Source organism: Bos grunniens, chromosome 18, assembly GCF_055505025.1.
Source record: "Bos grunniens cultivar Pamir isolate PY7600 chromosome 18, Bosgru_T2T1.0, whole genome shotgun sequence".
NCBI lineage: Eukaryota > Metazoa > Chordata > Mammalia > Artiodactyla > Bovidae > Bos > Bos grunniens.
In genome coordinates this window covers 56,391,131-56,403,728 of record NC_141182.1, presented here as the reverse complement: position 1 = coordinate 56,403,728, position 12,598 = coordinate 56,391,131, and the positions used below count along the sequence as shown (strand labels likewise).

Here is a 12,598-nt window from a genome sequence, read left to right as displayed (position 1 = left end):
ACTCCTACCCGCCTGATTCTCCACCATTGGGCCTCCCCTGTTCTACGCAGCACCTCTCCTCCGAACCCCATGTTCTTCGGCTCCGGAGTCCACTCTTTGTCTCTTTTCTCTCTTTTCTCTTCGAGGAAAGAAGCTCAGCTTAGAGTTCAGCCCACGCGAGTGGGAGCCGGAGCGAATTTCAGCCCCACCACCCAGGGGAGGGAGGGGACTGCTTTGGGGTCCGGTAGACCCACCAAAACCACCCACGGGAGATGCAGCTGTAGGGACTGAGTTGGCGTGGAGGTGCTACAGCGGGTCGGATTCAAGTTAATCAGAGGGGCTTCCGTTGGGGGGTGGACTTGCCTGGATAAAGCGGAAAATATATTAGAGACCCGACTCAAATTGGGAGGCCAGAATAGGCACAGACAAGCCGACCGAAACACGGAACTCTCGTTTTATTCAGTTCTGGTCGTTAATATTCTTTGTCCCTGCTGGGGCCGGTGTGCACGTGGGTCCAGCCCAGTCCAGCCCAGCCCTCCCTCCGAGGAGGTGGAGTTAGGGGGTCTTGAAACTTGAGGTCACGGCCCCAATACACGATGGGTAAACTGAAGTCAGGGGACGTGCAGAGATGTGCCCAGCATCAGCCAGCGAGGTGGGCATTGCGCTGGCCTTGCCGCAGGCTGGGGTCCTGGAAACGTAGCGGGACTCTGGCCTCGCGCCGCCGGCGGCGCCCGTAGCTGTGGGGATCCTGAGGCTTGCGGCCAGCCTTCCCTGAGGGCTCCTTGGTGGAGGCAGACCGGAGCCAGTATATGATCTCTGGCAGGCGGTGGGTCTGGCACGTGCCCAGGGAACAGAGGCGCCCGCGCTGCTGGGAGACCTGGGGCTGGGACCGCCTGGGGATGGAGCGTGGGAGAAGACCGGGTTCAAACACCCCACCCGAGAAAGGGGGCTCGGGGGGTACCCAGAACTCCGAGACGGGCGGGGCCCGTTTCCTGGCCAACTTCCCATTCCACTGAAGCGGAAAACGGCCTAGAGAGGGCGCACACCCACCGCGGTCTCCCTCCCGCCCCGTCCCCGCTGCCCTCGGCGTTTCTCACCTGCCCGCCGAGTCCGGGTCCCCCAGGATGGAGGAGGCGACGAGCAACAGCAAGAGAATGTGGGTGGTCATCGTGGGGGTGGGGCGGACCGGCGTTTGAGAAACTGGTGGGCGAAGCGGCTCCTCCGGGGTGCGGCCCCGCCCCCTCCCCGGGCCTGGAAAATGCCCTGAGCGCCTTCTTTAGCGTCAGGAAATCAGGGCGGCCCCACTTCTCAGACCGTGCAAACTGAGGCCGAATGAGCCACACCACGCCAGAAGGGCAGGATTAGGACTCGGAATGCCCACCTCCCGCACCACGGCCAAGGAGACCTCACGGGACCCGTGGTGCCGTCGATGCCCCTGGGAGGCCCCGGGAGACGCGACCCCTTTAAGGCGGAAGGAGGAGGGGCGGGGCAGCCGACACCTGCGAGTGGCGACGCAGTTTAGGGCTTCCAGGAAAGGACTGGGGGCGGGGATGCTGCAAGGCGCGACTTCACCCTCTTCTGCTGTTTTGGCACAGCAATGTCAAGGGACAGGCGACTTCCAGGGCGGGGGCTGGGCAATGCGGGGCACTGACAATTGGGACAGGCGGCAAACTGAGGCACCTCAAGTCGTGGAGTCAGCTTGGACCCTAACACCATGCTGGTAGAAGAGGAATGTGTGCAGATGGGTGTGGGGTGCCAGCAGGCCAAGCATTTCAGCTGTACTGAAGCAGCCGTAGGAAGGTCATGGAAAGGTCATGGGTTCTGTCTAGGGTGATCCAGGTCGTGTGGACAGAGACCTAGGGGGCCAGTGACTTTGGGACATGGCCTTGGGAAGGGCAGGGTGGGCAGGCGCAGGTACCACGTCTGCAGCAGAGGCTGGAGAGCCAGTCACTGGGAGCGGTGAAGGCCAGTGGGGTCTCAGTGTGCATCTCCAAGGTGGGGCAGATGGTGGGAACCCCCTGAGTTCCAAGCCAGGCTGAGGGAGGAAGCAGGCAGCCACCCCAACAAAGAACCGCCCCCCCACCCCCGACTCAGTTTCCCCAGGTGGAGAGGGCAGGGCAGCAGGCACTGCCAATCAGCCTTGGTTTGGCCTTGGAGGGTCCTGGACAGGAAAAAACAGCCCGAGAGGAACAATGTGTGTGATGGGGGAAGGCGGGAGAGAGGGCTTCTGGGAAACCTCAGAGGCCAGCTGTGCTGGAAATCCACACCCCAGCCCTCCCCCAGCCCGGCAGAGGCCCCTGTGACAGGAGGAGACATTAGATGGGGGTGGCGGGGGGCAGACTCTGAGAGCCAGTGGAGACCACCCTGTGAGTGAGCTGAGGGCCAGGTGGGACTTGAGAGTGGAGGCTGTGGAATCCAGGAGGCTGGGGAAAGGTAGCAAGACCCAGAGACACAGAAGTGGTAACAGAGACCTGAAGCCACCAGCGGGTGCTGTCTCTCTGTCCTGGGTGGTTTGGACACCTGCAGACAGAACCCTGACCCCACCGTGCCCCCCAGGAAGCTGAGCTGCCATCCCAGCTGAGGATTTATTGGCGTAAATGCAACCATATAAAAACATAAGTTATGAAAAACACAGTCACGATGTGCCCCCCCCACCCCCAGCCCCTAAAACCCCCTTCTGTGGGAGGGAGGGAGAGGAAGGGGGAGCCCCGAAACCGCCTAAGAACGCCACAGCCCCTGGGCCCTTGCAGGGCCAGCCTGGCTGGGGTGGGAGAAGCCGGGCGCCGCCTCAGCGCATCCGGTAGTCAGTGGAGCAGGAGAGCTCACACAGCTGGCCCTTGAAGTCCAGGTCGATGGTGAAGTCCAGGTCACGCTGTGGGGAGAGTGCGGCCATGAGGGGGGCTGGGACAGGGTAGGCAGAGACAGAGGGCAGCGAGGGGAAGGGGGAGGACGGCACAGCCCGCCAGAGGTGCCGCAGGCCCCCAGTGGTCCACACCCCCTCCCTGGAGACGCCGTGTTGCTGCTCCCACACCCAGCATCTGCCTTGACCCGGGGTGCCCGATTCCCCATGAGGTTTTCAACGTGACGTCCTCAAAACCACCTGGAACCCAGCCAATCCCTTGCCTTGGGGGGTGGGGGGTGGAGAGGGAAGGGAGGGGCAACTGCTGTCTCCTGCATCGTTAAGATTTCCTTTATCAAAACCAACCCTATCAGCAAAAGTTATTTCTTTCTTCTTTTACAAGAAACAAACCTCTTTCTAGCAAACTTCCTCCTCTCAAAAAACTCTGGGGCCCCACCCCACCGCCCCCCTCTTCCTCTCCTCCAAAGCTTCCTGGAGGCCAACCCTCCTGGGGCCCACCCTGTGGCCTGGGCTCCCAGCAACCCCTGAAAAGACTGGGGCAAAGCCACCAACAACCTCAAGAACTGATGCCCTCCTCAGACCTGACTGCACGTCACTCCTGGGTCCCTCTTCCCTCTTTGGGTCTCTTTCAATTTCTGGTTTGGGTTTTCTCAGCCTTTTCGCTACCAGACCACTCTTTTCCTGTGAGGGAGTCTTATCTTGTGCCCTGCACACGGAGCGGCTCCCTTGCCTGTCCACTAGATGCCAGCCGTGCCCCTTCTTCAACTGTGGCAAAAATGTCTCCAGACAATGACGTGGGGGGGGGGGGGGGGGGAATACCATCCCTGGCTGAGAACAGCTGCTGAAACCAGCTCTTACCTCCCTGACTTAGAAAGTGGGGCCACCCTGGGGTCTCCCCTCCATCCAAGCTCAGGCAGTGCCACTCCCCGCTCCACTGACATTTCCAGCTCAGGCCACGCCCCTCAACTTCCAGACCTTCCTCCCGCCAACCCAGGAGTCCTCCCACCCATGCCTGAGCTCCTGACTTTCTCCCAGACCTGCTTCCCCGCCACATCTCAGCAGATGAAACAGCCCTCCTTTCCTTTCTCGCTCCCACTCCTGGGCCAGGATATCCTCCGGCCCTGTCTCCATCTGCTCCAGTACCTGCCAGCCCTTTTCCCAGCTGAGCACAGAAGTCATGACCAGCTGGCACTGACATGACTCTCCTGTGTCTAGAACTTGAACAGCAGGGGTCCGGCCTGATCATGCCTGGGTCCCTGGGGTCCCTTGGTTTCCAGTAGGTGCTCAATGAAACTGGTCACAGGCAGACCGGGGGTGGGAGTGTGAGGGGCACAGGCCAGACAGATGACTGCAGAACAGAGGGTAAGCAGGCTAGCTGGTGGGTTTGGGGCCGAGAGGTCCCCAGGCCCCAGAACAGGCAGAGGTGCCCGAGCCCACCCCCCAGCTGCCCCAGAGCCTCACGTTGTTCTTGGCGTTGGGCCGCATGCCAATGGTGCCAAAGATCTCTTCGCCTGTCTTCACCGTCAGGTAGTCCTCCATGTAGAACACTGTCTGCTTCCAGTGAGTGTAGGGGGACTCGGGGCCTGGGGGTGGGCGTGGGCGCCATCAGCCCGGCCCACCCAGCTCGCCGCCTGTCCCTCCCCACCCCCACCTTCCCTCCTCGGGACCCCCTCGCCCTCCAGAGCCCACTGACTGCGCAGTGACTGTGGTCCCTTCACCCCGATCAAGCCTGGGACGGGCTTTTTCTCGGGCGCAGAGCCTGGAGCACCGTGCACTCGGCCTGGCCGGCAGAGCTGCTGTCAGAAGCCTCCAGGCCCCCGGGGCTCCCTCTGACCACTCCTGTCGCAGGCCCCACTGTGCCCGCGCCCCTGCACCCCGCCTCACTGGTGGAGAAGCCGGTCCTCTTGTGGCAGCGGGTGAACTCGATGTTGAAGTAGGCCACCAGGGCGTGCACGTAGTCGTTCCGCTTCACTTGCAGGCAGAAGGGGGAGGTGAAGGTCAGGTCTTCCACCTTGACTGTGTAGATGTCCACCTCCTGCGGGAAAAGCCTCGTGAGCCCCCTTCCCTGACCTCCAGCCCAGCGGTCAAACCTGGGGGCCCGGCTGGATCCCCTGCTCTCCCAACCCCAACCCCGAATCTGACAGGTTGACCTCCTAGAAGGAGTACCACTCCTTGGAGAATCGCCCAGTTTCCACTCTCCAATGCCTGCCCCCGGCCAGTGTCCCCACTCCGCTGTGGCAGCATCTTAACAGGGTTCCATGGCTCCCGCCTTCTCCTCCCACACCCCTTATCAGACAGCCTGACAGCCTAGAAACGGATCATGTCACAGCCCTGCTTAAAATCCTTTGACTGCTCAGGGTAAAACTGGGGGTCCTGCCTCAGGCCACGGAGGTGTGCCCAGTCAGGGCGTCTGCCCCTCCCCATCTCCGTCCACAAACTCCCTCCTCCACCCAGTTTGGCCTGCCTCCCGTATCCTTGTGAGAGTTGATACTGGGGTTGAGAAGGGGATCCTCAAAAAATGATGGCTGTCGGTATATCAGGGACCCACGTGTGTTATATAAGCTCCCGAGACCTCGAACAAGCAAGCATTCACGGTCCCACACATGGGCCAGGTGCTGGCTCTTCTTGGGCTGACCCTGAGCGACCCCCAGCCACCCTACCCGCTCACCTTGATGAGGCAGGCATTGGTGACCAGCTGCTTGGGGTCCACCACATCCACCAGGGGCTCCTTGATGGCCACGTCTTTGATGCAAGACATGTCGAAGCCGTACACATTCTCCCACCCTGGGGAGGAGGCGGGGAGGAGCGGTGAGCCCACGAGGTAACCGGCACCCAGCCAGTCCCCACCCCGTAAGCTCCCCGGGCCCCGAGCTCACAGTGGATCTTGTAGTCTTTGTACTGCCGGTCCTCGATGGCCGTCACGTACAGCGTGGCTCGATCTGGGAAGATGAGGCCATCGGGTGCCTACGGGGAGCAGGGCAAGGGCGTGAAGGATGGGGGGACTGGGCAAGGTTGCCCCATTTTGTTTCTTTATCCACCCGACACCGCCCTGGTCTGGGCTCAGCATTTCCCAGGTGGGCCCCTGTTGTGGCCTCCTCACTGGTCCCCAGCCTCAGCCTACTCCCCAGATAGCTGCCTGATGGCTCTGAGGAGCATCTAAGTCAGACCCCGTCCTAACCTCGCCCCTCTGAGGAGTAAAGCAGTCTTACACATCCATGAGGTCCCACGAGACTTGCATAGACCCCTCCACCCCTCACCTCCAACTTCCTTCCCCATCCTCGTTCCACTGCAGGTTCCCTACACAGCCAACTCGCTGCTGCCCCAGGACCTTTGCACTGCCCGAAATCCTCTGTCCAGTGTGCCTTGCCCCTCAGATCCCATGTGGCTCCTCCCCGTCCAGGGTTCAGGTCTCGGTCAGCTCCCTGGGAGGCCTGCTGTGACAGCACCTGGGTCCATAGTCCCTCCTAATCCCTCTGGCCTGCTGTGGTTCTTTTCCAGCACCATCTCCCTGTCCCTGTCTAGCCTCTGGTACTGGGCCTCCTCCATCTTGCCCGTGGGCCTCCCAACATCCGTGTAGATGTCTTCCAGCCCCTGTACTCAGTCCCCGTGGTGGGAAGTACCGAGCATGGCTTTCCTTTTCTGCCTGGACCCCCACACCGGCTCAACAGCAGGACCCCAGCCTGCACGAGCTGCTCCCGCCCCACCGGGGGCCTCACCAGCCACTTGTCTCGGGCATAGAGCACAGTGTTGAGCATCGACTCGTAGAAGAGGCAGTAGCCCATCCACTCGCTGATGATGATGTCCACCTTCTCCACTGGGAGCTCCACCTCCTCCACCTTCCCCTTGATGATGGTCACCACTGTGGGGCAGACAAGGGCACATGCCACCAGCCCCGAGGACAGCTGTCTGCCTGCCTCCCCTGGGGGCGGTGAGGACACCCCAGGGCCTGGGGACCCCACTGGGACAGCCTTGTCTTCTCAAGGAAGGGCTGGGGGCTGTGTTGGGGCATCTTTAAAGAACTCTGTGAGCTGAAGCCACACCTTGTCAACTTAAGTTTTAAAATTCATTCATCACGGGGTATTTCTGAGGCAGGAACAGAACTTGACATGAATCAGGTATTAGGGGACGTTAAGATTTTGCCATTAACAGGCAGGACCAGGACCCGGCGCAGACAGCCCCTCACTCTAGGACACGGAATGGGAAAGGCGGCCACCCTCTTACCCGTCACGCCTCACACACTCATGGGGAACCTGGTGCCAAACCATTTGCAGACAACCTGGTTCTGGGTCAGGGTTTTGTATGGGGCAGAGCAGCGCCCTTCCTGAAATCTACTAGAAGTCAGCCCATGGGATTCCCTGGTGGTCCAGTGGCTAAGAGTCCGTGCTCCCAATACAGGGGACTGGGGTTCAACCCCTGGTCAGGGAACTAGATCCCACATGCTGCAACTAAGACCTGACGCAGAAAAGTAAATTTTTTTTAAAAAAGAGATTTTGCCGCTAACAGCCATGGTCATGTTTTGTTTTTCTGGCTGTACTGTGTAGCTTGTGGGATCTTAGTTCCCTGACCAGGGATCGAAGTGGGGCCCTAGCAGTGAAAGCAGTCCTAACCACTGGACTGCCGGGAAATTCCCGTGGTCATGTTTTTTGAAATAGCCTTATCTATTAGAGACACATGGCAGGATTTATAGTCAGAATTTGCAAAAAAAAAAAGAATTTGCTTCAAAAGGAGGTATTTAAAGCTGAGTGATGGGAACTTGAGGATTCATTACACTAGTTTCTCTTTTTTTTTTAAAAAAACCCCTTCAGCTTCTAGAATGCCAAGGGCCCTCATATCAAAAAACCCCACGTTCCCATGTTCTCCGCCCCTCAAACCTTGCAGGTGGGAAGGGCAATGTGGCACCTTCTGCCCAACTTTCTTCCACTTCTGATCCATGCAACCCGACTTTTATGAACTGACCTCACAGATAACACTAGTTCATATATGACTGATGATGACATTACACGTGGGGGACGGAAGTCTTGGAAGCTCAAATGCCCATGAGCAGGAACTTGGTTAACAGAGCTGGTGTATGTGCAAATAGAGGATGGCCGTCATCAAAAAGCAAGATCCTCTCAACATCGTGTCAGGTGCTAAACTACACGATACACAGGCGAAAATCGCAAAGGGCACATAGGAAACACCATCTGTGTCAAAAACCAGCACGTGAATGCAGAACCATACGCACGCTTGTTTGTTCACCGGTATGAACCTCTCCAGGAGGGAGAGCTGGCTGCACTTAGAGAAGAGTGGCTGAGAGGCGGGCAGGAGACTTCTTACTATGGGCCTCATGTGCCAACCACGTGACTCTATCACTCACTGAAAAAACTCAAGATGCTTCTTGAACTTTTTTTTTTGTTTTTTTTAAAATAAAAGACTGAAGCACTAAGCTTGTGACTTCGACATGCAGATTCTAAGACGGTTCATCAGGTGATGGGTTCTGAGAAGGCTGGATTTTGGGGCTGTCGGCAGCCCAGAGCCCACAGGGGATGAACGCCTGAATTTGACTTCCATGGCCCCCATTCCCTTGCCGAGGGGCCCCGGGGAAGCTGGGATCCCCCGCTCCCTCCCCAAAGACCCCGTTCTCTTCCTGGGCTCACCATGGTCTAACTTGTTGGCTTTGACGATCTTCACCGCATAATCAGAGATACTGGAACACTCGATCTGGGGGCCCAGGAAGAAGGGAGGGTGAGACCCCCCCAAGTCCCACCCTCCGCCCCCACTCCCCTCCACCCAATCCCTGAGCCCCAAGGGGCCCCCTTTCCGTCCCTAGGTCCAGGCCCGGCTGGCCACCGAGGACACTCACCCCGATGACCTTGCGGGCCCCAGCCTTGGCGGCAAACATGCAGAGGATCCCTGTACCCGAGCCCACGTCCAGCACCACCTTGTCTTTGAAAAGGTGCCGGTTGTGAAACATGGAGTTGCGGTATGTGAGGGTGCGGACCTCATCTTTCAGCATTTCCTGGCAGGGGTGGGAACAAAGAGATCATGAGGGGACTGGCGTCCCGAAAACCAGGGTGTCCTGGCCTCCAACACGCTGATCAACTTGAGGACCAGCACTCAGTCCTCAAACCTGCTTTAGTCCCCTTGGGACAAGTTATTTGCCTTCCACACGCCTCAGTTTCCCTACATGAAATTGGACTGGATGGACCAAAATCCTATCTTAGGCATTTTCTACCCTTGCCGCCTCCCTGTAGAGCCTTGACTTTAAAAAGTCCTCAGTAAGCCAAAGCCACTAAACCGCCCACGTGAAAATGGTAAATTTTGCTATGCATATTTTATAACAATTAAAAAAAAAAGGAAAGAGAAAAATTTTCCCACCCCATCTCTGCTGCTTTCTGGGACCTCAGCCTCCACCACATGCAAAAGGGGTGGAGAAGACTTTCGAGCCGCTGGGGGACAGTGCCGCTGCCGATCACTAGAGGGCGGCAAAGACCGGTAGGCCCTGACCTCAGGCTGACGTCTCAGACGCACATGCGCGCTCCCACGGCGGCCTCCCAGGAGAGGACTGGTAGAGCGCCAGGCTAACCCCGTCTCCCAGGCAACGGCTGCGCGAGGCGACCCCGGAGTGTGAGCTCTGCCTGCGCAGAGGGGGTGGCCCGCTGCCAGGGAAGGGAGTGCGCATGCGTCAGAGATGAAGCTCCAGCCCTCCCCAACATGACCCCCCGGAAGATTCGGCAGCCTTAGGAGTTGTCTGTCCATACTCACCTCGTGGATGCCGAAGTGAGCGTAGGAGTCAAAGTAGTAATCTTTGGACGTCATGTCCTCAGCGTTGGGCTTCTCGCTGCTTTCTGCCTGGCCACAGGAGACCTGGGAGGGGGTGAATGGGAGCAAATGGGGTCACATCTGGGGGCTCCCCACAGATTCGGAAGCCTCCAGGCAGGTCTCTACTGCTCCCTGGAGTATACAGAACACTCCCCAAACCGTACCACGGCAACCCTACAGCCCCCAGCTGCCGTCTTGCCTCTCCCAGGAACCCCCTACCCCCAGAACACCATCCAGGAGGGCACCCCCAATACCTCAGCCAGGCCTACCATCTCTCCAGTCTCTCTGCCCCCGTCTCTAGCTCAGCCCACAGCTGGGGAAGGGAGGGGAGAGGAAGGCAGAAGCAGGGCAGACACGGGGAAAGACAAAGGTGGGGTGGGGGGCTGTAAATGGAGTTAAGGAAGTAGCCACAGTACTGGGGGAGGCCAGGTGGGGGCCAAAACCTGGACGGAGTCTGGACTAAGTGTTTCGGGGCCAAGGGTAGAGTGATTTGAAGCCAGAGGGATCAGTCAGACCACTAAAAAGGGCCTGACATGTGAGGAGATATGTGTATGTGGGAAGGGGTCTCACAAAAGGATATTTACTTCTTCAAGAGGCGGCTGGAGGCTCATCCCATTAGCCAAGGTGGCTACAAAATTCTAGGAGAGAGTAACACGGAGAAAGGATTAGCTACCGGGAGCGGCTAGGGGAGGGCCAGGCTAGGGGAGGGCCAGGCCAGGCGACTCTGGCTCTTGGGGGAGAAAGATATGTTTCCTACAATTTTGTTTTTCCTTTGTGAGCAGTGGTGGGAGAAGGAACAAGTAAAGAGGCAAGGCTGTTTTCAACAGGGGTGTGGGAGATGTGGGGGGAGCAGGGAGGGGGTTCTGTCCCAGCTGCGGCTGGAGAGATGGCGGCCTGCCCCCACAACGGCCCCTGTTGGGCCAGGCACCTGAGCACACGCGCCTCCCCCATCCAGGCCAAAGGAACTGGCACCCGCCGGGCACAAGGGCACTGCCAGCTGTCACTCCCCCTCACCGTCTAATCTCCCCAGATTAGATGACACTTCCTGACACAAAGCCTCATCCTGGGGTACCATTCGTAGCTGGGGGAAGGGACTGGCAGGGTGTACCCACTGGGCATCTGCCACCTCTGCAAAGCAGTCTCTCATCTGAGAGGATTCCAGAAAGGAGGTGTGGCACACAGGCGCCCCCAGCAGAGCTGGCACGTGGGCTGCTAGCTCCTGCCTGGGACTCAGGGAGTCCCAAACAAAACAAGGGAGCACCAATCTCCTGATCATGACCCTCTGCACAGGAGGGCAGAGTCCCACGGAGGAGGCCAAACCCTGGACCCCCCAAGCCCCTCTACTCCCCATTCGAACCACCATCTCAGGCCCCGAAACTCCCCAGGGGAGGGGCCGAGTCCTGGAGCCCCCTCTGAGGAAGATATTTCCTCCAGCCAAGAAGGCCCTGTTTAGCAGAGAGCCAAGGCGGGGCGGGGGGGGGGGTGTCACTGGAGTGACTCCTGGGGGCTGCCCCCCAAGGTATGCATCTTGGGACCTCATCTCCCATTCCTGAGACTGCTACAAGCTAACAGGCGAGAATACGAGGGCCAAACAGATTACAGCTCTTCCAGATGCAAGCACTCTCCAGGCGCCAAGAAGCGTGAAATCACAGACATAACCCCTGGGCTCCAAGCCCCACCTCCATCCTCCCCAAGCCAGTGAATGACGCGGATACAGAAAGACGGCGGGTGAGGGGACTTCCCAAGGGGGCCCATTTCTCTACACCACCGACATCACCGCCAGACATGCCCCCAGAGCGCTTGAGACACAACATCAGGACAAGCCCCACATAGCTGCAAGAGAATCACACCTCACAGGACACCATTTCACGCAAGCAGGCTCAAGACCCTCAAACAGGGGTTCGGGGAGGAGGAAGTCACCTCCCACCTTCACAAATACCCCAGGGAGAGGAAGGGCCAGAAGAGGGTAAATCCGCTGCCTCCACTGCCTCACACCCCCTTCCCAGGACAGATTCTCTCTCCCTCTCTCTCCCTCGCCCGGGAGGGCTTCGACGGGGAGGGGGGCTTGGAGACACGCCCCATGAAAAAGATGTCCCGCCCACACACCCAGAAATGGCCACAAGGGGGTGCACAGCGCCTAATCGGGAAAGATCTCCTTCAGCTCGATGCCCCCCCAACGACCAGAGGGAGGTCACAGGGGCATGCCCCATCCCCCCAGCTCCCAAAGAGGGGGAGAATCCAGAGACAAGAAACTGGAGGGTAGGAGGGGTCCCAGAGGGAACCAATTCTTCGTCTTCCTCCAGTCCCAACGCAAGAGTGCACGAAACCTGGACGGATGCCTAAGCAGATGCCCTGGTCCCAGGAAGGGGTTTGTTGAGGGTCGAGACACACTGTCCCTCCCAAGAGCCTCATTACTGCGCGGAGGTCCCCACGTAAGTTCCACCCCGAGGTGCTTGTCACGATCCCCGGGGAGGAGGGCAGGGGGCCTCGGAGGGAGGGTCCGAGCCTCCTCTCCGCCCCCCCCCCCGGGGCGCCCCTCCCCCGGCCGGGGGCGGGGCCTTTGTCCCGCACGTGGAACCCGCCGGGCCAGCGGGCACGGCACACCCCCTCCCCACCCACCGTGCCGCGGCCACGTGGGGGCCAGGCCGGAAGCGCCCCCAGCCCTCCTCCACGTGGGAGGGGGCAGTAGGCCCTCGTTGGCGTGGCGCCTCAGGCCCCCGAAAGCTAAGGAACCCGCACTTCAAACGGTATCCTCGGACACGGAGCACGCGGCGCCCCCCTCCGTACAGCCGGGGGTCTTCAACCCCAATCCGGCGATTCAGAGCCCCTTCCCCACGGCGGAGGCGTAAAACACCGACTTCCAAACCGCCCCCCGCCCCCGGCGGCGCTCCTGGCGCTCACCTCCATGATGCAGTTCGCGGCCTCGGCTGCCGCCATCTTCACCCGCGTCTACTCCTC

The 12,598-nt window shown here is 59.6% G+C and overlaps 2 protein-coding genes across 6 annotated transcripts; both read right to left on the bottom strand.

The window, feature by feature from the left end:
• Positions 1-417: 417 nt before the first annotated feature.
• Positions 418-1,820, bottom strand: ADM5 (adrenomedullin 5 (putative)). The gene is made up of 2 exons (XM_086353690.1): positions 1,077-1,820; positions 418-872 (listed from the first exon to the last, which is right to left on the bottom strand). The coding sequence occupies exons 1-2, from the start codon at positions 1,145-1,147 to the stop codon at positions 620-622; spliced, it is 324 nt and encodes a 107-aa protein (XP_086209816.1). The 5' UTR covers positions 1,148-1,820; the 3' UTR covers positions 418-619.
• A 730-nt stretch (positions 1,821-2,550) lies between these two features.
• Positions 2,551-12,591, bottom strand: PRMT1 (protein arginine methyltransferase 1). 5 transcript variants are annotated; one of them, XM_086353662.1, is made up of 11 exons: positions 12,542-12,591; positions 10,225-10,278; positions 9,584-9,685; positions 8,682-8,837; positions 8,476-8,539; positions 6,556-6,698; positions 5,716-5,803; positions 5,508-5,623; positions 4,724-4,874; positions 4,301-4,422; positions 2,551-2,851 (listed from the first exon to the last, which is right to left on the bottom strand). In XM_086353662.1, the coding sequence occupies exons 1-11, from the start codon at positions 12,575-12,577 to the stop codon at positions 2,768-2,770; spliced, it is 1,116 nt and encodes a 371-aa protein (XP_086209788.1). In that variant the 5' UTR covers positions 12,578-12,591; the 3' UTR covers positions 2,551-2,767. The 5 variants fall into 5 exon arrangements, with proteins under 5 accessions (XP_086209788.1, XP_086209790.1, XP_086209791.1 ...); XM_086353664.1 differs by lacking the exon at positions 12,542-12,591 and adding an exon at positions 11,968-12,165; XM_086353665.1 differs by lacking the exon at positions 12,542-12,591 and adding an exon at positions 11,568-11,699.
• Positions 12,592-12,598: the final 7 nt, after the last annotated feature.

What these genes read in the sequence shown, in the direction of transcription:
- PRMT1 (XM_086353662.1), bottom strand. Translation starts at nt 12,577, where the DNA reads ATGGCGGCAGCCGAGGCCGCGAACTGCATCATGGAG. An exon ending in CCGCGAACTGCATCATGGAG is followed by an intron (nt 10,279 to 12,541) that starts GTGAGCGCCAGG and finishes ACTCTCTCCTAG; the next exon opens with AATTTTGTAGCCACCTTGGC. An exon ending in ATGCCCGAGACAAGTGGCTG is followed by an intron (nt 5,804 to 6,555) that starts GTGAGGCCCCCG and finishes TGCTCCCCGTAG; the next exon opens with GCACCCGATGGCCTCATCTT.
- ADM5 (XM_086353690.1), bottom strand. Translation starts at nt 1,147, where the DNA reads ATGACCACCCACATTCTCTTGCTGTTGCTCGTCGCCTCCTCCATCCTG. An exon ending in GACCCGGACTCGGCGGGCAG is followed by an intron (nt 873 to 1,076) that starts GTGAGAAACGCC and finishes CTCCATCCCCAG; the next exon opens with GCGGTCCCAGCCCCAGGTCT.